We start from the raw sequence: 25,835 nt of genomic DNA, 5'->3' as shown, positions 1-25,835 counted from the left end.
CTATTGCCCAGAAAATCCTCCCCACCATTATACCTGGCTGTGGACCGCCTCCGTGGCCTAGAGGTAGAGCGTCCTCGTCCAGAGAGAGGAAGGTCCGGGGTTTGATCCCCGGCCGCGTCATACCAAAAGACATTAAAAGATGGTACTTGGTTACCCTGCTTGGCGCTCGGCATTAAAGGGCTGAAACAAGGACTGGTCGGCTCGGAGTCAGTATACTGTGTCTGAGTGGAGTATTCATGTTAAACTGTGGCATGTATCTCAGTGAGCTAGGACTATAAATCGGCATCAGTCCGGACTAGTACAAGCAGCCACACAAACACACATACACGTGCATGCACATCGCTATGTAAGGGCAATAATCTTGGACGCCATGTTAAACCCAATTTCACCTCACCTCACCTGGCTGTGGCCTACTACAAAATCATGCTGTTTTGTTATATGGAATCTTCTGTTATTCATTGCTGCCCTTTTATTATAAGGCTAAAAAAAATAATAGTCTTGGTTCCCAGGCACCAACCACATCATCATAAAGTCTGCCGCACGTTTTGTTTTATTTCCATTTTTAAATTTAAAAAAAAAATCCTAATACTTAAACACAATGCAAACAAAAAATTGAAAATGGACACAAAAAGGAAACGTGCAATGGACTTTATGATGATGTGGGCAGTGCCTGAGAACCAAGACTATTATTTTTTTTAGCCTAACCTTCATAATTGTATGTTCCAGAAAGAAATAAGGCAAGATACAGACCATTCTGGCTCTGTTTTTGTTTCAACTTAAAAAAGTCAATTGAAATTATAACAAAACACGGTCAAAATCTAAAATTTTTAATGAAAAGAGGCACACCAGTAGTTTTCTCACTGAAACAAGGTACAATTCCTTCAGGCAGTCAAAAGTGACATCGCTATTGGTGGTACAACACCACAGCTCAACACAACAACATTTCATTGACAATCTCTTCAGCATCTCTGAGCTAACCTTCACAGCCCAATCCAATTGAAGGATGTGTGGGTTCTTGCCCCCATCAGATATCTGCTTTCTAAAACTAAGACTCATTTTACCACATGAAAACAATAGAAAACCCACACAGAACACAAATTTTCCTCAAATGGTTGGTTGTAGATGCCACTGACCTAAATGACAGTGTGAATAATATATCCATAAAACAACAGCGCATCTTTAATCATTCATGATTGGAACTGGGCATTTTAAGTTTGTTTTTGAGATACAGAAATCAGACATGCTGGTCTGAGTGCTTTGCCCACTTGTAATGTCAATAGAGAAGCCTTGATGCTGACTGGATGATTGGAAAGTTTATGTGATGACCTCCTTTAGAGACATCATCAAATCATATGCCATACAGAGAGGCATCATATCATTAATTTTTATTACATCGATGACATTCCCTACCTACAGCATAACAGTGAGTGAGTTGGGTTTAACGCCGCTTTTAACAGTATTCCAGTTATATCGCGGCGTGTCAGCTTAATGTGGGAGGAAAGCCCGAAGTGATGCAGGTCTAAGACGTTTACCACTTCGGTGAAACCCACGAGCACGGGTATGGTGCTGACAAACCTAGAAACATAATCGGGGCGAACCGGGATTCGAACCCACAATCATAGGTTTCTGGCGTGCCCAAGGGACGCAACTCTGCACAGCGAATCGCAGCGCCTTAGACGACTTGGCCACCCGTGCCCCCTACAGCATAACAATTGTAGGCAGTGGGGGGGCTACATCTTCCCGAGGCAAGGTAGTTAGCTGACTATAAAAGTCCAGTTTCCACCCTTGATGAACTAGGCTGGAATTTCCAAGCTCGATCATAGGACCACCAGTGGCTATTATGAGTTATGTCCCTTTCATTTGCTTCAAACAAAATGGCGGTGCCCAGTTAAGACGATCTGATCAATATCAAGATCTATCGTGTAATAAAACAGGTCTTACTTAGCGAAGTGCATCAAATCACGTGAGTGCCTTGATTAAAAACATAAAAGAATTTGCAAAATATCTGTTGACGCCCAGTTGGCGGTACACATGCTTTGCAAATCCTGCAGTCGATGAAAATCTGCACATTGAAATCCATGTTGTTTACGAACCGGATGACCAGTTCGCAACACGATTTTGATTGGACTCTGCATAGACTGGTTAGTCCAGCCAAAATGTAACTCCATAATACCAGCCTAGTTCAGCAAGGGTGGAAACCGGACTTTTATAGTCAGTTAATGCCCTTGCCTCAGGAAGATGGGTGGGCTAGTGGTTAAAGCAAATGTCACAATGAAAGTTTGAGTTCCATTCTCCGCATTGGTAAAATGTGTGGCGCTCTCTCTGGTGTCCCCTGCCATGAAACTGGTGGAATATTGCTAAAAGAGGAGCAAAACCTGACTCAATCATAACAAATGTTTAAAGCTCAGCAACAAACCATTTTCATCATAGACAGGTGCCAGGTTGTTAATGCATTGTGTCTCCATTGTAATGTGTATTCCCTGAGTGAATTTGGGCTTTGAACAGTATTTCAGTTATATCATGGTGTGCAATAGTATTAACCCCTTTAGCTTGCTGAATTGTTTTCACACTTCTCTTTATTTGGGGGTGCCGTCATGGCTAGTGACACACTCTGTCAAATGGGTTGAACTGTAGCGATCCGGCAAATGACCCACTCTGTCGAATGGGTTTGACAGTAGAGGCACGGCTAGTGACCCACTCTGTCGAATGGGTTTGACAGTAGCGACATGGCTAGTGACACACTCTGTCGAATGGGTTCGACAGTAGCGGCACAGCTGGTGACACACTCTGTCGAATGGGTTCGACAGTAGCGGCACGGCTGATTATGAAGGTCTTAGATGTTTACCACTTCAGTGAAACACTTGAGCACGAGGACGGTACATAATCAGGGCCATCTGGGATTTGAACCCACTACCACAGGACCCTGGTACAGGTAATGTGTCACTCTTTGAAATTTCTTTTCCAATACGAAGAATCAAAAACAAAATACAGGAACGATGAATCAACTGAACATGTATGAAGATTATAACACAAAAAATATTGACAACGTAAACAATCAACGACAAGATCTCTCTCATGCAAAGGTAAAATTGTTCTTAAAATGAACAAAGAAGTTTTTAAAATAAATCATATTAAGAATGACAGTCTCATGTTCAATTGTTCAACATATGAAGAAACTGATACATCTATTTCTTTTCGTGACATTTACCTATTATTAAATTAAAAATAAATACATTTTACACACATTGTATAAAAAAAGTGTTAACATTGCAATAAAAATCACTTTTATACCTTTAACTATATAAGCATAGCACTAATATTCATTAACAACATTGACAACAAACACTCCTGGTACAAGTCTTAACTACACATAAAGGCATAATTAATTCTACTATATCACTTAATAGTGATACATAGTAACTGGTCTGTAAGTAGTCGCATAATTATTTACACCCTCACTGTGTTACAGTTGGTTTACAGTGTTATTGCTCAACTCATGAGAGATATCATGTCAGAGTTAAAGTGTCTGCACCAGTCTGGACCAGACAATCCAGTGATTGATATCATGAGCAACGATATATGCAACTGGGACAAAATGGCTGAAGGAGTTGCGGAAAACCAGTTCCAACCCAGATCTCCACGCGGGTACAATTACACGCAGTTGACTAAGTCAGCAAGCCTGACCACCGGATCCAATAGGCCGCCTCTTACGGCCAGCATAGACTGTGGAGTTTATTCTAACCCGGAATCCCCATGGTTGAGTTGATTGAACACAGTATGGTATAGTTATTACTCTACATAATGTACTTTTACAATGGAAGTATACACGAGTGAGTGAGTGAGTGGGTTTGGGTGGGTGGGTGAGTGAGTGAGTGAGTTTGAGTGAGTGAGTGAGAGGGTTTGGGTGGGTGAGTGAGTGAGTGAGTGAGTTTGTTGCTGCTTGTACTAGTCCGGACTGATGCCGATATATAGTGCTAGCTCACTGAGATACCATGCCACAGTTTAACATGAATACCACTCAGACACAGTATACTGACTCCGAGCCGACCAGTCCTTTTAGCCCCTTAATGCCAAGCGCCAGACAGGGTAACAACAAGTACCATCTTTTAACGTCTTTCGGTATGACGCGGCCGGGGATCAAACCCCGGACCTTCCGCTCTCCGGGCGTACGCTCTACCACTAGACCACGGAGGCGGCCTGCTCCAATGAAAGCATACGATAAGACCTAAATGTTACCAAGATCCAAGTAATACCAGACTGAACTTGACATGGATAGCTCTTTTAGGTCATGATGTGTAAATTATAAATGAAAAAACTAGCCAGACTAATATTTTTCTTTTGCAAACATTATGTTTACTGGACGTTGCAAAGGAAAAATGATGTAATATTGACAAAGTTCATTATCTTCATATCAGCAAATTTGTACCTACTTACAAATAAATAAATAACACAAAACAAGAAATTAAATATTTTGGCCTGATGCATGTTAATCACAAAACTGACACCACAAATGTTATTTCCATACAGTCTTCACATGAAATGTATCAAGTGACTGATGGGAGATGTATGATCCCCAGCTGCAATGCATGATGGGAGATGTTTGATCCCCAGATGTAGTGCATGATGGGAGATGTTTGATCCCCAGATGCAGTGCATGATGGGAGATGTATGATTCCCAGACGCAGTGCATGATGGGAGATGTATGATTCCCAAATGCAGTGCATGATGGGAGATGTATGGTTCCCAGCTGCAGTGCATGATGGGAGATGTATGATTCCCAGCTGCAGTGCATGATGGGAGATGTATGATTCCCAGATGCAGTGCATGATGGGAGATGTATGATTCCCAGATGCAGTGCATGATGGGAGATGTTTGATCCCCAGCTGCAGTGCATGATGGGAGATGTATGGTTCCCAGCTGAGGTGCATGATGGGAGATGTTTGATCCCCAGATGCAGTGCATGATGGGAGATGTATGATCCCCAGACGCAGTGCATGATGGGAGATGTATGCTCCCCAGCTGCAGTGCATGATGGGAGATGTATGGTTCCCTGCTGCAGTGCATGATGGGAGATGTATGATCCCCAGCTGCAGTGCATGATGGGAGATGTATGATTCCCAGATGCAGTGCATGGTGGGAGATGTATGATCCCCAGATGCAGTGCATGATGGGAGATGTATGATTCCCAGATGCAGTGCATGATGGGAGATGTATGATCCCCAGCTGCAGTGCATGATGGGAGTTGTATGATTCCCAGCTGCAGTGCATGATGGGAGATGTATGATCCCCAGCTGCAGTGCATGATGGGAGATGTATGATTCCCAGCTGCAGTGCATGATGGGAGATGTATGACCCCCAGATGCAGTGCATGATGGGAGATGTATGATCCCCAGATGCAGTGCATGATGGGAGGTATAACTTCAAATACAGAATGTTGTTAATGCAATTCCTGTACATGGCAGTACTAGCAGACATACATCACTTGGTTAATCAAAACAGTAATCGTCTACGTCTAGGAATTTTTTCTTTATGATGCAGTCGTACAAGAACTCTTCCCTCACAATGGAAACCTGCAACACATACAAAGAAATATGTTACATTGAAATAGTAATAGAACATACAGAGAAATATGTTACATTGAAACTAATAGAACATACAGAGAAATATGTTACATTGAAACTAATAGAACATACAGAGAAATATGTTACATTGAAACAGTAATAGAACATACAGAGAAATATGTTACATTGAAACTAATAGAACATACAGAGAAATATGTTACATTGAAACAGTAATAGAACATACAGAGAAATATGTTACATTGAAACAGTAATAGAACATACAGAGAAATATGTTACATTGAAACTAATAGAACATACAGAGAAATATGTTACATTGAAACAGTAATAGAACATACAGAGAAATATGTTACATTGAAACTAATAGAACATACAGAGAAATATGTTACATTGAAACAGCAATAGAACATACAGAGAAATATGTTACATTGAAACTAATAGCACATACAGAGAAATATGTTACATTAAAACAGTAATAGAACATACAGAGAAATATGTTACATTGAAAGAATAATAGAACATACAAAGAAATATCTTACATTGAAACAGTAATAGAAACATGAATTAAGATTTGTTTTTCATTATGGTGTCCCAAATAATTATACCAGCCTTCCAAATGCACCATAACCAAAGCAGTTTCCTTGAACATCAGTACATGAAATAACTGAAATAATATTTCTTCACAATCTTCCGGAACAATCTCATTGCTTGTACAACCATCCCATTTTCACCACCACCCCACCCCCAGCATCCAACCCCCCACATCCACCCCACCCCCAGCATCCAACCCCCCACATCCACCCCACCCCCCACATCCACCCCAATCCCAGCATCCACCCCACCCCCAACCCCCACATCCAACGCCCACATCAACCCAAACCCCCACATCCACCCACCCCCAGCATCCAACCCCCCACATCCACCCCACCCTCCACATCCACCCCACCCCCAGCATCCAACCCCCCACATCCACCCCACCCCCACATCCACCCCACCCCCCACATCCACCCCAATCCCAGCATCCACCCCACCAACCCCCAGCATCCAACCCCCCACATCCACCCCACCCTCCACATCCACCCCACCCCCCCACATCCACCCCAATCCCAGCATCCACCCCACCAACCCCCAGCATCCAACCCCCCACATCCACCCCAATCCCAGCATCCACCCCACCCCCAACCCCCACGTCCAACGCCCACATCAACCCAACCTCCCACATCCACTCCACCCCCAGCATCCAACCCCCCACATCCACCCCACCCTCCACATCCAACCCCCACATCCACCCCACCCCCAGCATCCAACCCCCCACATCCACCCAACCATAGCATCCACCCCTCCATATCCACTCCACCCCCACATCCACCCCAGCCCCCACATCCACCTCAAACCCCACATCCGACCCCTACATTCACCCCAACCTCCACATCCAACCCACCCCCACATCCAACCCCTACAACCACCCCAACCCCCACATCCAACCCACCCCCATATCCAACCTCCACATCCAACCTAACCCCCACATCCACCCCAACCCCCACATCCAACTTAACCCCCACATCTAACCTAACACCCACATCCACCCCAACCCCCACGTCCAGATTAACCCCCACATCTAACCTAACCCCCACATCCAACCTCCACATCCAACCTAACCCCCACATCCAACTTAACCCCCACATCTAACCTAACCCCCACATCCAACCTCCACATCCAACCCACCCTCACATCCAACCCCTAAATCCACCCCAACCCCCACATCCACCCACCCCCACATCCACCCACACATCCAACTTCACCCCCACATCCACCCTAACCCCCACATCCAACCTCCACATCCAACCTAACCCCCACATCCAACTTAACCCCCACATCCAACCTAACCCCCACATCCAACCTCCACATCCAACCCAACCCCCCTATCCAACCCCTAAATCCACCCCAACCCCCACATCCACCCAACCCCACATCCAACCCCACATCCAACTTAACCCCCACATCCACCCCAACCCCCACATCCAACCCCCACATCCAACCTAACCCCCACATCCAACTTCACCCCCACATCCACCCCAACCCCCACATCCAACCTCCACATCCAACCTAACCCCCACATCCAACTTAACCCCCACATCCATCCCAACCCCCACATCCAACCCCCACATCCAACCTAACCCCCACATCCAACTTCACCCCCACATCCACCCCAACCCCCACATCCAACCTCCACATCCAACCTAACCCCCACATCCAACTTAACCCCCACATCCACCCCAACCCCCACATCCAACCCCCATATTCAACCCAACGCCCACATCCACCCCAACCCCCACATCCACCCCAACCCCAGCCCCCACATCCACCCCAACCCCAACATCCAACATAACCCCCACATCCAACCCAGCGTGCTTAGGCATGGAGTTAAGCACTAAATAAATAAACCTATTAATAACCTATTAATGAGATAAGTTTTTTTAACTACCAGTGCATGCTTAAGTCATTTACATAGGTCCCTTCAACTTCGACACAAACGTTGTTTGACCTTGTTTCAGTAACACACAATGCACTCTGAGTGTGCTTGGGCTTGGAGTCAATATATAAACCTATTTATTACAATCTACTGCCAGAACTCACCCCCTTTAACTCCGCCTTCTTTACTTTTGTGCTCTTGGCACAGAACTCGGCTTTACTGGCCACCAGCAGCGTCATGGTGCCCACAGTACCAACGCCTCCTTTATGCTTCACGACCAGCGTGTTCATGTTCGCTTGCGTGTCACAGAAGCTGCCGGAAAACAGGATTTTCTGTCCCTTGAAGACACTGGAAAAATACGTAAACAATTTGATTATTTGTTTTGGAAATTCTTTTTCATCCAAACTGAGGACACTGTAAACAATTTTAAGAGTGAGTGAGTGAGTGAGCTAGGTTTAACGCCACTTTTAACAGTATACCAGTTATATCACGGCGTGTCAGCTTAATGTGGGAGGAAAGCCTGAAGTGATGCAGGTCTCCGATGTTTACCACTCGGTGAAACCTACAAGCACGGGTATGGTGTGGACAAACCTAGAAACATAATCGGGGCGAACCGGGATTCGAACCTACAATCATAGGTTTCTGGTGTGCCCAAGGGACGCAACTCTGCACAGCGAATCACGGCGCCATAGACAACTGGGCCCCCCGTCCCCCAACAATGTTAAGAAACATTATGATGAGATTTACTGCTTTATCCAGGAATTTATTCTAAAAACCTCGCTGAGGATGTGGCTTGGGGTAGCTTTTAGACCTAGTGGTTATGTGGTTGCTCTTCATGCCAAAAGCTTAGGTTCTAGTCACATTGGTTCAGTCCCGAAATGTGGGGCGGTCAGGTAGCCTAGTTGTTAAAGTGTTCGCTCGTCACGCAGAAGACCCGGGTTCGATTCCCGACATGGGTACAATGTGTGAAGCCTATTTCTGGTGTCCCCCACTGTGATATTGCTGGAATATTGCTTAAAGCGGCGTAAAACCAAACTCACTCACTCACTCACTCACTCACTCACTCACTCACTCAGTCAGTCCCGAAATGTGAAGCTCATTCTTGGTACTACCATTACATGGGTGGAATATTGCAGGGGGTCAGGAACTAGTCATGTTATTAACATGTTTTGTTACTCAGTCCAGTATAGCACCTCAGACAGCAGGGAACCATATAGGAACCAGTTTCGTGCACAAGACTAACATGACACAACAAAAGTCATGAACCTTATTAACATTTACAATAGTTTCCGTTTTGTCTTTAAAAAAAGTGTATCATTCACCTCATTTCTGATAAACACAGGAAACCTGTATTCCAAACAGCCATCACGCCACATGCAGTGGAATCTGGCCGTTTACAGTGATTCATGCAACGTCACTACTCCAATGCTGCCCGAGGTTCTATTCAGGTAGCAACATTAACCAGGGGGCCTGAGTGTCTGGAATACCTTGTTGCTTTCAGTCCCGACACTTTGGAAAACTTCTCTGTGACATCTTCTTCATCTGCTGTATCACTGGACGTGGAAGGCCCCAAAGAAGAACCCTATAGACAGAGATCGAGAATGTCAACCGCTGTAGACAGAGATCGAGAATGTCAACCCCTGTAGACCGAGATTGACAATGTCAACCCCTGTAGACAGAGATCGAGAATGTCAACCCCTGTAGACAGAGATTAAGAATGTCAACCCCTGTAGACAGAGATCAAGAATGTCAACCCCTGTAGACAGAGAGAATGTCAACTCCTCGGAAGAACCCTGTAGACAGAGATCGAGAATGTCAACCCCTGTAGACAGAGATTGAGAATGTCAACCCCTGTAGACAGAGATCAAGAATGTCAACCCCTGTAGACAGAGAGAATGTCAACTCCTTGGAAGAACCCCGTAGACAGAGATCGAGAATGTCAACCCCTGTAGACAGAGATGGAGAATGTCAACCCCTGTAGACAGAGATCGAGAATGTCAACCCCTGTAGACAGAGATCGAGAATGTCAACCCCTGTAGACAGAGATTGAGAATGTCAACCCCTGTAGACAGAGAGAATGTCAACTCCTCGGAAGAACCCTGTAGACAGAGATCGAGAATGTCAACCCCCGTAGACAGAGATCGAGAATGTCAACCCCTGTAGACAGAGATCGAGAATGTCAACCCCTGTAGACAGAGATCGAGAATTTCAACCATTGTAGACAGAGATCGAGAATGTCAACCGCTGTAGACAGAGATCGAGAATGTCAACCGCTGTAGACAGAGATCGAGAATGTCAACCCCTGTAGACCGAGATCAAAAATGTCAACCGCTGTAAACAGAGATAGAGAATGTCAACCCCTTTAGACAGAGATCGAGAATGTCAACCGCTGTAGACAGAGATCGAGAATGTCAACCCCTCTAGACAGAGATCGAGAATGTCAACCCCTGTAGACCAAGATAAAAAATGTCAACCCCTGTAGACAAAGATCGAGAATGTCAACCCCTGTAGACAGAGATCGAGAATGTCAACCCCTGTAGACAGATCAAGAATGTCAACCGCTGTAAACAGAGATAGAGAATGTCAACCCATGTAGACAGAGATCGAGAATGTCAGCCCCTGTAGACAGAGATTGAGAATGTCAACCCCTGTAGACAGAGATCAAGAATGTCAACCCCTGTAGACAGAGAGAATGTCAACTCCTCGGAAGAACCCTGTAGACAGAGATCGAGAATGTCAACCCCCGTAGACAGAGATTGAGAATGTCAACCCCTGTAGACAGAGATCGAGAATGTCAACCCCTGTAGACAGAGATCGAGAATTTCAACCATTGTAGACAGAGATCGAGAATGTCAACCGCTGTAGACAGAGATCGAGAATGTCAACCGCTGTAGACAGTGATCGAGAATGTCAACCCCTGTAGACAGAGATCGAGAATGTCAACCCCTGTAGACCGAGATAAAAAATGTCAACCCCTGTAGACAGAGATCAAGAATGTCAACCCCTGTAGACAGAGATTGAGAATGTCAACCCCTGTAGACAGAGATCAAGAATGTCAACCGCTGTAAACAGAGATAGAGAATGTCAACCGCTGTAGACCGAGATAAAAAATGTCAACCCCTGTAGACAGAGATTGAGAATGTCAACCCCTGTAGACAGAGATCGAGAATGTCAACCCCTGTAGACAGAGATCGAGAATTTCAACCGTTGTAGACAGAGATCGAGAATGTCAACCGCTGTAGACAGAGATCGAGAATGTCAACCACTGTACACAGAGATCGAGAATGTCAACCCCTGTAGACAGAGATCGAGAATGTCAACCCCTGTAGACCGAGATCAAAAATGTCAACCCCCGTAGACAAAGATCAAGAATGTCAACCCCTGTAGACAGAATGGTTCACACTAACACTGCTTATAACAGTATTCCAGTCATATCATGTCAGCTTAATGTAGGAGGAAAGCCCAAAGTGATGCAGGTCTCAGACGTTTACCACTTCGGTGAAACCCAGGAGCATAGGTATGGTGCTGATAAACCAAGAAACATAATTGGGGCGAACCGGGATGCGAACCAGGCGTGCCAAAAGGACGCAACTCTGCGCAGCGAATTGCGGCGCCTTAGACGATTGGGCCACCCGGTCCCCCCTGTTGTAATAAGAATAAGGCATAACACATACTTTGTGCTCTACTTGCTGTTAATACAGTGATGAAGGAATTAAGTGCATACCAACCCCAGAAGTATTGACGATGTATATTTCTTAAACTAAACAGTTAAACACTTCGTTTTTCGTGTCTCAGGTGTTAAGATGTTAATAACACAAGATCTTCAAACTCAGAGTTAAACTATCTTCTTATTATATAGGCATATACTTACTACTTTCCTGTAGGTGAAGTCCCCAGAGCTAGTTTCGTAGTGCACGATGTAGCAGGGAATTATGTGATGGCTGTTGAAGATGACAAGTTCCTTACCGTCCGGCGATGTGTGAGAATCATTACCTTTCGCCAGAGACGCTCCATGGATGAGCTTTGTACATTTGTACACCTGCAACAACCACAGCGCCATGAATTCTAGGGTTGAAGTTGTGTATACTTCACAGTCTGACAGACATGCAGGTCTTCTAGGCCCAGTCCAGCCTGAGACAGAAACTTTTTAGTCTTGTATTGAGACTGTTTCAGTAGATTCTAGCCTGAACGTACTTATTATGATTCAGTTTAGTTAATGCCTTCAGACAAGTAGTTAGAGCATCTTCCCGAGGCAAGGGAGTTAACTGACTGTAAAAGTCCAGTTTCCACACTTGCTGAACAAAGCTGGAGTTTTATTTTGGCTGGACTAATGAGTCAGATCATCTTGACTGGGCGCTGCCATTTTCTTTGAGGCAAATGCAAGTGATATGAGAGGTGGAATCTGATTGGTCAATAGGAGGCGCACAGAAGGGACATAACTCTCAAAAGCTACAATCAAGCCTAGAAATTCCAGCCTAGTTCAGCAAGGGTGGAAACTGGACTCTTAGAGTCAGATAACTCCCTTGCCTCAGGAAGATGTGTCAGAGTTGCAGACTGCAAACCTGCAACAAAATTACTGGTCAACAATCATTGGGTGAGGGTTGAATCTGAGATACAAACCAACAATCATTTATTTCTGTCAGGAGTGAATGAAGCAACAGCTACAATCTATATTTAGACAGATACTGATTAGTGGATACAATTTAATGTGGTGTTTAATTGTGTCCTGGATATAATTACACAAGTCCTGACAAGATGCTTAAATCAGTCTTCCCTTGTCTTCAACACACGATGATAAAATATTCTGCTTTCACAGATTAGATCTGGCCACGGAGGTTTTCTGTGTCTTCCAGAGCATTAAACGTTTGCACTGACTGACTACTTCACACACTTGATTACTTGATTTTTGATGCAGTCAACTTCGGCACATGTGGACACAGGCTACGGCAATGGCAAAATGATTGACGATCATGTCATCTATTGTTCATGACTTCACACAGGGTATAATGCACCACCATTCCAACAATACATTGACTATGTGAAGTGTTCTTCTTGTGATGGGTGAACCTACACTTTTCAACATTTTCTGGGGGTGGTCAGCTCTTGGTTCAGAACTCTTGAGTGTGGTCCTGGTAGTACCTGACACAGCAGTAGCTCCTTGAATGTAGCCCTGTACTCACCTTCCCTGGTAGTACCTGACACAGCAGTAGCTTGGTTGCCCCCTGAATGTAGCCCTGTACTCACCTTCCCTGGGAGCACCTGACACAGCAGTAGCTTGGTTGCCCCCTGAATGTAGACCTGTACTCACCTTCCCTGGGAGCACCTGACACAGCAGTAGCCCCCTGAATGTAGCCCTGTACTCACCTCCCCTGGGAGCACCTGACACAGCAGTAGCCCCCTGAATGTAGCCCAGTACTCACCTCCCCTGGGAGCACCTGACACAGCAGTAGCCCCCTGAATGTAGCCCAGTACTCACCTTCCCTGGGAGCACCTGACACAGCAGTAGCTTGGTTGCCCCCTGAATGTAGACCTGTACTCACCTTCCCTGGGAGCACCTGACACAACAGTAGCCCCCTGAATGTAGACCTGTACTCACCTTCCCTGGGAGCACCTGACACAGCAGTAGCTTGGTTGCCCCCTGAATGTAGCCCTGTACTCACCTTCCCTGGTAGCACCTGACACAGCAGTAGCTCCTTGAATGTAGCCCTGTACTCACCTTCCCTGGGAGCACCTGACACAGCAGTAGCTTGGTTGCCCCCTGAATGTAGACCTGTACTCACCTTCCCTGGGAGCACCTGACACAGCAGTAGCCCCCTGAATGTAGACCTGTACTCACCTTCCCTGGGAGCACCTGACACAGCAGTAGCTTGGTTGCCCCCTGAATGTATCCCTGTACTCACCTTCTCTGGTAGCACCTGACACAGCAGTAGCTTGGTTCCCCCATGAATGTATCCCTGTACTCACCTCCCCTGGGAGCACCTGACACAGCAGTAGCTCCTTGAATGTAGACCTGTACTCACCTTCCCTGGGAGCACCTGACACAGCAGTAGCTTGGTTGCCCCCTGAATGTAGCCCTGTACTCACCTCCCCTGGGAGCACCTGACACAGCAGTAGCTTGGTTGCCCCCTGAATGTAGACCTGTACTCACCTTCCCTGGAAGCACCTGACACAGCAGTAGCTCCTTGAATGTAGTCCTGTACTCACCTTCCCTGGGAGCACCTGACACAGCAGTAGCTTGATTGCCCCCTGAATGTAGACCTGTACTCACCTCCCCTGGGAGCACCTGACACAGCAGTATCTTGATTGCCCCCTGAATGTAGCCCTGTACTCACCTCCCCTGGTAGTACCTGACACAGCAGTAGCTCCTTGAATGTAGCCCTGTACTCACCTCCCCTGGGAGCACCTGACACAGCAGTAGCTTGGTTCCCCCCTGAATGTAGACCTGTACTCACCTCCCCTGGGAGCACCTGACACAGCAGTAGCTCCTTGAATGTAGACCTGTACTCACCTTCCCTGGGAGCACCTGACACAGCAGTAGCTTGGTTGCCCCCTGAATGTAGCCCTGTACTCACCTCCCCTGGGAGCACCTGACACAGCAGTAGCTTGGTTGCCCCCTGAATGTAGACCTGTACTCACCTTCCCTGGAAGCACCTGACACCGCAGTAGCTCCTTGAATGTAGTCCTGTACTCACCTTCCCTGGGAGCACCTGACACAGCAGTAGCTTGATTGCCCCCTGAATGTAGCCCTGTACTCACCTCCCCTGGGAGCACCTGACACAGCAGTATCTTGATTGCCCCCTGAATGTAGCCCTGTACTCACCTCCCCTGGTAGTACCTGACACAGCAGTAGCTCCCTGAATGTAGCGCTGTACTCACCTCCCCTGGGAGCACCTGACACAGCAGTAGCTTGATTGTCCCTGAATGTAGACCTGTACTCACCTTCCCTGGGAGCACCTGACACAGCAGTAGCTTGGTTGCCCCCTGAATATAGCCCTGTACTCACCTTCCCTGGTAGCACCTGACACAGCAGTAGCTCCTTGAATGTAGTCCTGTACTCACCTTCCCTGGGAGCACCTGACACAGCAGTAGCTTGATTGCCCCCTGAATGTAGCCCTGTACTCACCTCCCCTGGGAGCACCTGACACAGCAGTATCTTGATTGCCCCCTGAATGTAGCCCTGTACTCACCTCCCCTGGTAGTACCTGACACAGCAGTAGCTCCCTGAATGTAGCGCTGTACTCACCTCCCCTGGGAGCACCTGACACAGCAGTAGCTTGATTGTCCCTGAATGTAGACCTGTACTCACCTTCCCTGGGAGCACCTGACACAGCAGTAGCTTGGTTGCCCCCTGAATATAGCCCTGTACTCACCTTCCCTGGTAGCACCTGACACAGCAGTAGCTCCTTGAATGTAGCCCTGTACTCACCTTCCCTGGTAGCACCTGACACAGCAGTAGCTTGATTGCCCCCTGAATGTAGCCCTGTACTCACCTTCCCTGGGAGCACCTGACACAGCAGTAGCCCCTGAATGCAGCCCTGTACTCACCTTCCCTGGTAGCACCTGACACAGCAGTAGCTTGGTTGCCGCCTGAATGTAGCCCAGTACTCACCTTCCCTGGGAGCACCTGACACAGCAGTAGCTTGGTTGCCCCCTGAATATAGCCCTGTACTCACCTTCCCTGGGAGCACCTGACACAGCAGTAGCTCCTTGAATGTAGCCCTGTATTCACCTTCCCTGGGAGCACCTGACACAGCAGTAGCTTGATTGCCCCCTGAATGTAGCCCTGTACTCACCTTCCCTGGGAGCACCTGACACAGCAGTAGCTCCTTGAATGTAGCCCTGTACTCACCTTCCCTGGGAGCACCTGACACAGCAGTAGCTTGATTGCCCCCTGAATGTAGCCCTGTACTCACCTTCCCTGGGAGCACCTGACACAGCAGTAGCCCCTGAATGCAGCCCTGTACTCACCTTCCCTGGGAGCACCTGACACAGCAGTAGCTTGGTTGTCCCTGAATGTAGACCTGTACTCACCTTCCCTGGGAGCACCTGACACAGCAGTAGCTTGGTTGCCCCCTGAATGTAGCCCTGTACTCACCTTCCCTGGGAGCACCTGACACAGCAGTAGCCCCCTGAATGTAGACCTGTACTCACTTTCCCTGGGAGCACCTGACACAGCAGTAGCTTGGTTGCCCCCTGAATGTAGCTCATGGAGTAGCTCGGGTACTCACTGAAGTACACCCCTTTCCCGTACCACCCCGTGTCGGTCCGGTGGCTGAAACCCGCTGAACCTGTTGAAGAGGAAAGCAAATAAATGTACACATTCCTGGTATGCTCAAATAAGAGTTAGATAATATCCATTTGTGCTTGTATCTTTGTCTCAAGTTCATAACTCATGTCCTTCATTTCAAATTTCTATTTCTTACATGGTGTGCAAAACTCAACAAAACTATATATGACTTGATGATTTGATTGTGCAATAAAAACAAGACATAAAACAATTTATTATTATACTTAAGTGTGATAGGCTGAGTTTTCCGAAGTTGAGAATATTTCATTGCAGTGAACATAACACTTTGACGGAACTGTTGTCATACAAGAGTGACTTCCCCTCCCTTTTCGTCTCCCTTTATCGTCAGCGTCTAGCCCGTATACAAACTGTTGACTCCCTATTTACGTTAGTTCCACATTGACAAGGCAAAATATCACAGATAGTCATTTATGGAGTTAATATCGCTTCATGCCATTTGTTATTCTCTTGAAAATGTTTCGTTATAAACTGTAAATTTCTCACTTAACTTGTCAATCAAGACTGTTCGTTTTGCAAAGCACCATTTTTGTTACTTGACCAGCGTGTATTATTTTGCTTCCAACTGCGGTTTCGTAGATTTCAAGTATCTTTTTTGTTAAAGTTGATTTTGTATATAATCATATCTATATAAAGAATTCTCATGACCCTAAATTTTTTTTGTTACTTTGGTTTATATTTTTTTAAGATTTTGCCCGAAATCTACTTTTTTAGTTGCAAAGTACAAGGGTTGGCGAACCGTCCCTGTGTGTTAGGTAGGGAGAACTTATGTTTTAAGGTTTCACATATGTAATGAAATAAAAGTTTATAATAAAAACCGGGTGAGATATTCCATGTTCCAAAGGATTTTCTTGTTTGAAAGTAAACTTCTCGTGTCTGAATAGAGAAAATTCTAATTCTGATTAGAAGAGAAATATTATTTCACATGTATCAAATAAACTAACATGCTACAATTGAATTTATTTTAATGATTCTTACAGCCGTAACAACTCTTTTGTGTCCCATGTGCTGCAATTGTCTGTGTCCATTCTCAATTTGTATGCATTTTGTACACATTTTGTTCATCATTTGGTAAAACCCTGTGAGAAAGTATTGAATTAGTGCAAGTATGTGATTAACGAACACATCACACAAATATCCAAGGGACATTATTCATGTCTATCAGCCAACTGCAGACCACTACAAGAATAGTACCTGGCACCCTGAAGCCAGTCTCACAGATGGGGACGATGTTCTTTTCCTCGGTGCCATGGAAGGCAAGGACCGGGTAGGAGTTGTCTTCTCCTCGTGTCTTCTTCAGATGTTGCCGAGCATCCCTTTGAGAAACAAGCAATGTGTTGAAAAGTACCATTGTGATTAGGGTTGCAACGAATAGGCTATGAGGCGAATACGACTCGTATCATGGATATAGAGGAACGAATACAAATATTTATTCTCGATTACAATAATATAGCTGGTATATTGCTGAGTGTGCATCAAACAACAAACAAACAAACCATGGCACCACTGACATGCCCGACCTTTCTACCAGACCCTAATATTACGTGACTGTCAATGCCAGCAAGCCATGTTTTGAAAAACATGGATATTTGTCATTTACAGGTTCTACTGCCATCTTGAAACATGAAGTGCGCAGTGAAGGCATATTTTATTTGATCACAATGTTATTAGTGCTGCAGTATTTCACAGCCACGGTAGTGTGTTCAGACACCTAACATTTACCAATATTTATTAAAGTAGGTAATAACAACCCAGTGTGATGCAGCCATTTTCATATGTGCAAGTGCCTTAGAAGCAAATATTTTGCCATTTAGAACGTGGTCAAATGTAACTTATGTTATATTTGGGATAACACTTTCTTAGTAAAGTACAGATTCTAGTACTGTTGAGTCCCGTGCGGGATTCGAACCCACACCTGCCAGGGTGAGGCACCTAATCGCCAGCACACAAAGTCAGCGATCTAACCCACTCAGCCACCGAGGCTTCCACAAAATGGAAGTCCGACAACTGGTAGTCTAGATCACGTACTTTGAGTACCCCCATGACAAGTGTAAATTGGCACGGCTCCCATGGCCGAAAGCTATGAATACACAATGCCATTTAGAAAGTGGTCAAATGTAACTTATGTTATAAGTGGCTATTATGAGTTATGTCCCTTCTATGCCTCTCCTGTGGACCAATCAGATTCCACTTCTTGTATCACTTGCATTTGCTTCAAACAAAACGGCAGCGCCCAGTCAAGTCGATCTGATCGATAATCAAGATCTATATTGTCTTATTGTTTAAGAACTGGATTTGATTTGGTCGCACGATTTTGATTGGACTATGCATAGACTCATTTGTCCAGCCAAAACGTAACTCCTTAATACCAGCCTAGTTCGGCAAGGGTGGAAACTGGACTTAAATAGTCAGTTAACTCTCTTGCTTCGCATAGGTGTATTTCAGTCTCCGACAAAAACAGGGAAAATGGCCGAAACTATTATATTATTAATCATGGAGTTTACAGGATTCAGATAACTGGCCAAATGTCACTGATTGATTACTTGAAGTGACATAGGTCGTAGATGTTCACCACTACAGCGAAATCCACCAAAATGTCCATGGTGCTAATATACCAAGGACCATAATCTGGTCTGCCAATTCAAGAAATAGTAGTTGACAGAATCTGTTAAGTCCAAAGAACTTACTTGAAACGTTTTACCAAAGTTGGGTTGACGACATACTCCACTTTTGAAACTCGGACACTGAAATAAAAAATTGGTCATTAAGCTAAAAATATCAGCTTCTCTGTCATGTCATCAAGGGCCATCCATTTCACATCCCTTCACCCATCTCCCCCTACATCAAGACCCTCCTCCTCCTCCCTTCCCCTTCACCAAGACCCTCCTCCTCCCTTCACCCATCTCCCCCTACATCAAGACCCTCCTCCTCCTCCTCCCTTCACCCATCTCCCCCTACATCAAGACCCTCCTCCTCCCTTCACCCATCTCCCCCTACATCAAGACCCTCCTCCTCCCTTCACCCATCTCCCCCTTCATCAAGACCCTCCTCCTCCTCCCTTCCCCTTCATCAAGACCCTCCTCCTCCCTTAACCCATCTCCCCCTACATCAAGACCCTCCTCCTCCTCCTCCCTTCACCCATCTCCCCCTACATCAAGACCCTCCTCCTCCCTTCACCCATCTCCCCCTTCATCAACACCCTCCTCCTCCCTTCACCCATCTCCCCCTACATCAAGACCCTCCTCCTCCCTTCACCCATCTCCCCCTACATCAAGACCCTCCTCCTCCCTTCACCCATCTCCCCCTTCATCAAGACCCTCCTCCTCCCTTCACCCATCTCCCCCTTCATCAAGACCCTCCTCCTCCTCCCTTCCCCTTCATCAAGACCCTCCTCCTCCCTTAACCCATCTCCCCCTACATCAAGACCCTCCTCCTCCTCCTCCCTTCACCCATCTCCCCCTTCATCAAGACCCTCCTCCTCCTCCTCCCTTCACCCATCTCCCCCTACATCAAGACCCTCCTCCTCCCTTCACCCATCTCCCCCTTCATCAAGACCCTCCTCCTCCTCCTCCCTTCACCCATCTCCCCCTACATCAAGACCCTCCTCCTCCCTTCACCCATCTCCCCCTACATCAAGACCCTCCTCCTCCCTTCACCCATCTCCCCCTACATCAAGACCCTCCTCCTCCCTTCACCCATCTCCCCCTTCATCAAGACCCTCCTCCTCCCTTCACCCATCTCCCCCTTCATCAAGACCCTCCTCCTCCTCCCTTCCCCTTCATCAAGACCCTCCTCCTCCCTTCACCCATCTCCCCCTACATCAAGACCCTCCTCCTCCCTTAACCCATCTCCCCCTACATCAAGACCCTCCTCCTCCTCCTCCCTTCACCCATCTCCCCCTACATCAAGACCCTCCTCCTGCCTTCACCCATCTCCCCCTACATCAAGACCCTCCTCCTCCCTTCACCCATCTCCCCCTACATCAAGACCCTCCTCCTCCCTTCACCCATCTCCCCCTACATCAAGACCCTCCTCCTCCCTTCACCCATCTCCCCCTTCATCAAGACCCTCCTCCTCCTCCCTTCCCCTTCATCAAGACCCTCCTCCTCCCTTAACCCATCTCCCCCTACATCAAGACCCTCCTCCTCCTCCTCCCTTCACCCATCTCCCCCTACATCAAGACCCTCCTCCTGCCTTCACCCATCTCCCCCTACATCAAGACCCTCCTCCTCCCTTCACCCATCTCCCCCTACATCAAGACCCTCCTCCCTTCACCCATCTCCCCCTTCATCAAGACCCTCCTCCTCCCTTCATCCATCTCCCCCTACATCAAGACCCTCCTCCTCCTCCTCCCTTCACCCATCTCCCCCTTCATCAAGACCCTCCTCCTCCCTTTCACCCATCTCCCCCTACATCAAGACCCTCCTCCTCCTCCTCCCTTCACCCATCTCCCCCTACATCAAGACCCTCCTCCTCCCTTCACCCATCTCCCCCTACATCAAGACCCTCCTCCTCCCTTCACCCATCTCCCCCTACATCAAGACCCTCCTCCCTTCACCCATCTCCCCCTTCATCAAGACCCTCCTCCTCCCTTCATCCATCTCCTCCTACATCAAGACCCTCCTCCCCCCTTCACCCATCTCCTCCATCATCAAGACCCTCCTCCTCCCTTCACCCATCTCCCCCTACATCAAGACCCTCCTCCTCCCTTCACCCATCTCCCCCTTCACCAAGACCCTCCTCCTCCCTTCACCCATCTCCCCCTACATCAAGACCCTCCTCCTCCCTTCACCCATCTCCCCCTACATCAAGACCCTCCTCCCTTCACCCATCTCCCCCTACATCAAGACCCTCCTACTCCTCCTCCCTTCACCCATCTCCCCCTACATCAAGACCCTCCTCCTCCTCCTCCCTTCCCCTTCATCAAGACCCTCCTCCTCCCTTCACCCATCTCCCCTACATCAAGACCCTCCTCCTCCCTTCACCCATCTCCCCCTTCATCAAGACCCTCCTCCTCCCTTCACCCATCTCCCCTACATCAAGACCCTCCCCCTCCTCCACCTCCTCCTCCCTTCACCCATCTCCCCCTACATCAAGACCCTCCTCCTCCCCCTCCTCCTCCCTTCAGACCCTGAATATCATATAGTTGTCCCTTACTTGGTGGTGTAGGTTGATGTGAGAAGCCTGTAGAACTGAGACTCGACCAGACCCTGAATATCATATAGTTGTCCCTTACTTGGTGGTGTAGGTTGATGTGAGAAGCCTGTAGAACTGAGACTCCGCCAGTCGGAAGTGAGTCTGAGCTGCTGACCCCTCCTTGTAAGCGCGCTCCGCGGCCAGGGGGAAGTACACTGTCTGGTCCCCCTCCATAGCTTCCTTCTCCCCATCCACCAGTAGAAGCCCTGTGCTCACCTGGCAACACAACATAGATCTCTCAGACAGGTGCCTTCACCTGGCAACACAACATAGATCTCTCAGACAGGTGCCCTCACCTGGCAACACAACATAGATCTCTCAGACAGGTGCCCTCACCTGGCAACACAACATAGATCTCTCAGACAGGTGCCCTCACCTGGCAACACAACATAGATCTCTCAGACAGGTGCCCTCACCTGGCAACACAATATAGATCTCTCAGACAGGTGCCCTCACCTGGCAACACAACATAGATCTCTCAGACAGGTCCCCTCACCTGGCAACACAACATAGATCTCTCAGACAGGTGCCCTCACCTGGCAACACAACATAGATCTCTCAGACAGCCCTCACCTTGCAGAACATATGATATCAACACAATTCCACCTAAACTCCATCCCCACCCCATCATCTGCTTCATCACCATCCACTCACCTTTTGTTTTGTTTCTTGTTTGACGCCGCACTCAGCAATATTTCAGCTATGACAGCATTCTGTAAATAATCGAGTCTGGACCAGACAGTCCAGTGATTGACATCATGAACATCGATCCACGCAATTGGGATACGATGACATGCATCAACCAAGTCAGCGAGCCTGACCACCCAATCCCGTTAGTCGCCTCTTACAACAAGCATAGTCGTCTTTTACGGCAAGCATGGGTTGCTGAAGACCTATTCTACCCCGGATCTCCCGGTACCCACTCACCTGGTCCTGCAGTGACTTCACTTCCTTCTCCTTCTCCTCGACCTTCTTCTTGGTCTGTTCCAGCTCCTTCTGCAGCTGCTGCTTGGCCTCGAACGCCTTCTTGATGAGCTCCTTCCTCTCATCCTCGGTCATCTGGGAGAAGCTCTTCACCAGGGACATCCCACGATTCAATACGTCCTTCCCATCCTTCTTTGGTGCAGGCTTCTTGTCCTGCATAATCATCATAATCATTCATTCAAGCCTTGGAGTTTTGTCAACTTTTGATACATTTGATTCTGTATATATACGCTCCATACTCACTTTATTTGAAGCCTACATGTATTCAATATCTAGCTATGTACCTTATTATGTAATGCTCGTACGAAAAATAATTCTGAGAATATAATCGCATAAATCTTCTATCTTGTCAACTATTTTATATAAATATGTTGTATGTATTCTACACATCATGTAAGGGAATGTAAACATGGGTCGTTGGCCTACAATTTACCGAAATATAGAGTATAAGTACACACTTGTTACTCTTCTGTAACAAGTTCAGCATAGAAGTACATTTAAAATCGAACACGTAAGTCCTTGATAATTTTAATTGAATCATACATGAAGTTGTTCACATGAGTTCTTAGACAGACTGTCCCTTAGCTACATTGCATCGCCAGTTGTATTTGAGATGGGACAGTACTGGTCATATCAAATTTGTTTCAATCCTGAAAGAACAGTGTAATTTGATTGGATGGCTATTTTTGTCAATGCGTTATTCGAGCCAAACTCAAAACAAAGCGGGGAGGACATTGGGTATACCGGTATATCATAACAGATCCAGTGGGTGGGTGGGTGTTTGAGTGAGTGTTTGAGTGAGTGTTTGAGTGAGTGAGTGAGTGAGTGAGTGAGTGAGTGAGTGAGTGAGTGAGTGAGTGAGTGAGTGAGTGAGTGAGTGAGTGAGTGAGTGAGTGAGTGAGTGAGTGAGTGAGTGAGTGAGTGAGTGAGTGAGTGAGTGAGTGAGTGAGTGAGTGAGTGAGTGAGTGAGTGAGTGAGTGAGTGAGTGAGTGAGTGAGTGAGTGAGTGAGTGAGTGAGTGAGTGAGTGAGTGAGTGAGTGAGTGAGTGAGTGAGTGAGTGAGTGAGTGAGTGAGTGAGTGAGTGAGTGAGTGAGTGAGTGAGTGAGTGAGTGAGTGAGTGAGTGAGTGAGTGAGTGAGTGAGTGAGTGAGTGAGTGAGTGAGTGAGTGAGTGAGTGAGTGAGTGAGTGAGTGAGTGAGTGAGTGAGTGAGTGAGTGAGTGAGTGAGTGAGTGAGTGAGTGAGTGAGTGAGTGAGTGAGTGAGTGAGTGAGTGAGTGAGTGAGTACGGTTTTACAGTGCTTTAAGCAATATTCCATCAATATCATGGCGGGGGACACAAGAAAAAGCCTTCACACATTGTACCCATGTGGGGAATCAAACCCGGGTCTTCGGCGCGACGACCAAACACTTTAACCACCACCTATTCCACCACCCCCATAACATAGTGAGGATATTATAAACTAGATTACCGAGGATGTGTATGATTGGGACTGTATGTGTCGCGACAGCCCTGAGACAACACCGTGACAACTTACGTCTTCGTCAGAGTCCACTACATCAGTGTCACTCCCGCTATCAGCATCAGCAGCTACACCAGAACTCGTCGGATGCGAAAACTCCGCAAAATGAAGCAGGTTCTTGCGGTAGCACTTAGCTCCATACTGACATGGGGGCAGCGATGTTGAGTCAGGTAATTTAGGTTTCGGGTCCTTCTCCCCATCTTTGGGATGATCAAAGTCGAGAAAATGCTGCGGATTCTTCCTGTAGCATCGAGATCCATATGGACATTTTGGTAGATCTGTTTTAGCCTTCTTTGCTGCACTAGGTCCATCTGCCATTTTGGTTTGATACTGGAATCACACAAAATAACTGAATAGCAAATAGTCATCTGTGGAAATAGGGAACGTCATCTTCCCAAGGCAAGGGAGTGAACTGCCTACAAAAGTCCAGTTTCCACCCTTGCCGAACAAGGCTGGTATTATGGAGTTGGATTTTGGCTGGACTAACGAGTCTATGCTTAGTCCAATCAAAATTGCGCAACAAAATCTAAATCCACTTCGTAAACTGTCCCGCAGATTTCGGACAATTGCAGGATTTGCAAAGCATGTGCACCTCCAACTCATTGTCAACAGATATTTTCCAAATCTTTTCATCTTTTTAATCAAGGTGCTCATGCATTGCGCGATGTAAGACCCGTTTTATCCCAACATAGACCTTGATTATCGATCAGATCGTCTTGACTGGGCGCCACTGTTTTGTTTGAAGCAAATGCAAGTTATACGAGAGGTGGACTCTGATTGGTCTAAAGGAGAGGCTCAGAAAGGACATAACTTGTAATAGCCACTGGTGGTGCTACGATAGAGCCCAGGAATTCCACCCTAGTTCGGCAAGGGTGGAAACTGGACTTTTAAAGTCAGTTAACTCTCTTGCCTCGGGAAGATGTGGATTGTCTGGTCCAGACAGTAATATTTACTGCCACTGTCATATATACAGCTGGAATATTCCTGAGTTAAACAACAAACAACTACCATACTTGGATCTACTCTGCTATTGCATACATGACCTTCTTGCCTATATCCATGTGCTTATCAAACACTTAATAGGCCTAACTGTGATATTGTTTCATAGATCTATTGTCACACATGTGCATATTTGAATTATGAATTGGATGAATTAATGATAAATGGCTGTCACTGATTTATGGTCGGTCTTCACGTTTTCATACAATTTCATACAATGGACAGACAATCTTGTGGCGACATATATTTGTTCAATAGACTCCATGCCCATCTCAAATTATCAAATTTATAACTGTCTATATTGACCTACATACACCTCAGATGCATTTGAGAGCAGATCCTGACAATGTCCGTGTACGAGCAACGTATTTTACCTGATAAATAAAACTGACAACTTACATGCTGCGTCCACTCGATCTGAATTTGAGAGGACGTCAAAATTTCGCTGATTCGGTTTGTTTACAACGATGACTTCCGTGTCAGCACATGGTTGAACTTGTATAGACACGCCCAGGGACGCTGGCACAATTCTGTTAAAACACGCGAGACATGTTCACGCATCCTGAAGTTGTTTGATGGTGTTGTTTCCAACATTTTCGTATTTTAGTTAAGTGTATATATAAGCTAAACAATATAACAAAGAGTAACATTTGACCTGTTTACAAATTGGATACTTTCCCCTGGAAGTCAAAGTTACAAATGAAGTATGTTCTAGGTGCAAGGGGACGTAAGAACCCAACAAAATATAAATGTTAACCGCTATACAGAAATGACAAATGC

At 46.6% G+C, this 25,835-nt stretch overlaps 1 protein-coding gene across 1 annotated transcript; it reads right to left on the bottom strand.

The window, feature by feature from the left end:
* Positions 1 to 5,311: 5,311 nt before the first annotated feature.
* Positions 5,312 to 25,555, bottom strand: LOC139470139 (uncharacterized). The gene is made up of 11 exons (XM_071252436.1): positions 25,455 to 25,555; positions 24,072 to 24,386; positions 22,481 to 22,690; positions 21,594 to 21,769; positions 19,045 to 19,101; positions 17,552 to 17,673; positions 16,204 to 16,340; positions 11,924 to 12,091; positions 9,540 to 9,634; positions 8,217 to 8,400; positions 5,312 to 5,570 (listed from the first exon to the last, which is right to left on the bottom strand). The coding sequence occupies exons 2-11, from the start codon at positions 24,372 to 24,374 to the stop codon at positions 5,487 to 5,489; spliced, it is 1,536 nt and encodes a 511-aa protein (XP_071108537.1). The 5' UTR covers positions 24,375 to 24,386; positions 25,455 to 25,555; the 3' UTR covers positions 5,312 to 5,486.
* Between the last annotated feature and the right edge of the window lie 280 nt (positions 25,556 to 25,835).

The sequence above is a fragment of the Haliotis cracherodii genome, unplaced genomic scaffold, assembly GCF_022045235.1.
Source record: "Haliotis cracherodii isolate W230 unplaced genomic scaffold, xgHalCrac1.p SCAF_20, whole genome shotgun sequence".
NCBI classification, from domain to species: domain Eukaryota; kingdom Metazoa; phylum Mollusca; class Gastropoda; order Lepetellida; family Haliotidae; genus Haliotis; species Haliotis cracherodii.
This window is presented reverse-complemented; position numbering and strand designations above follow the sequence as displayed.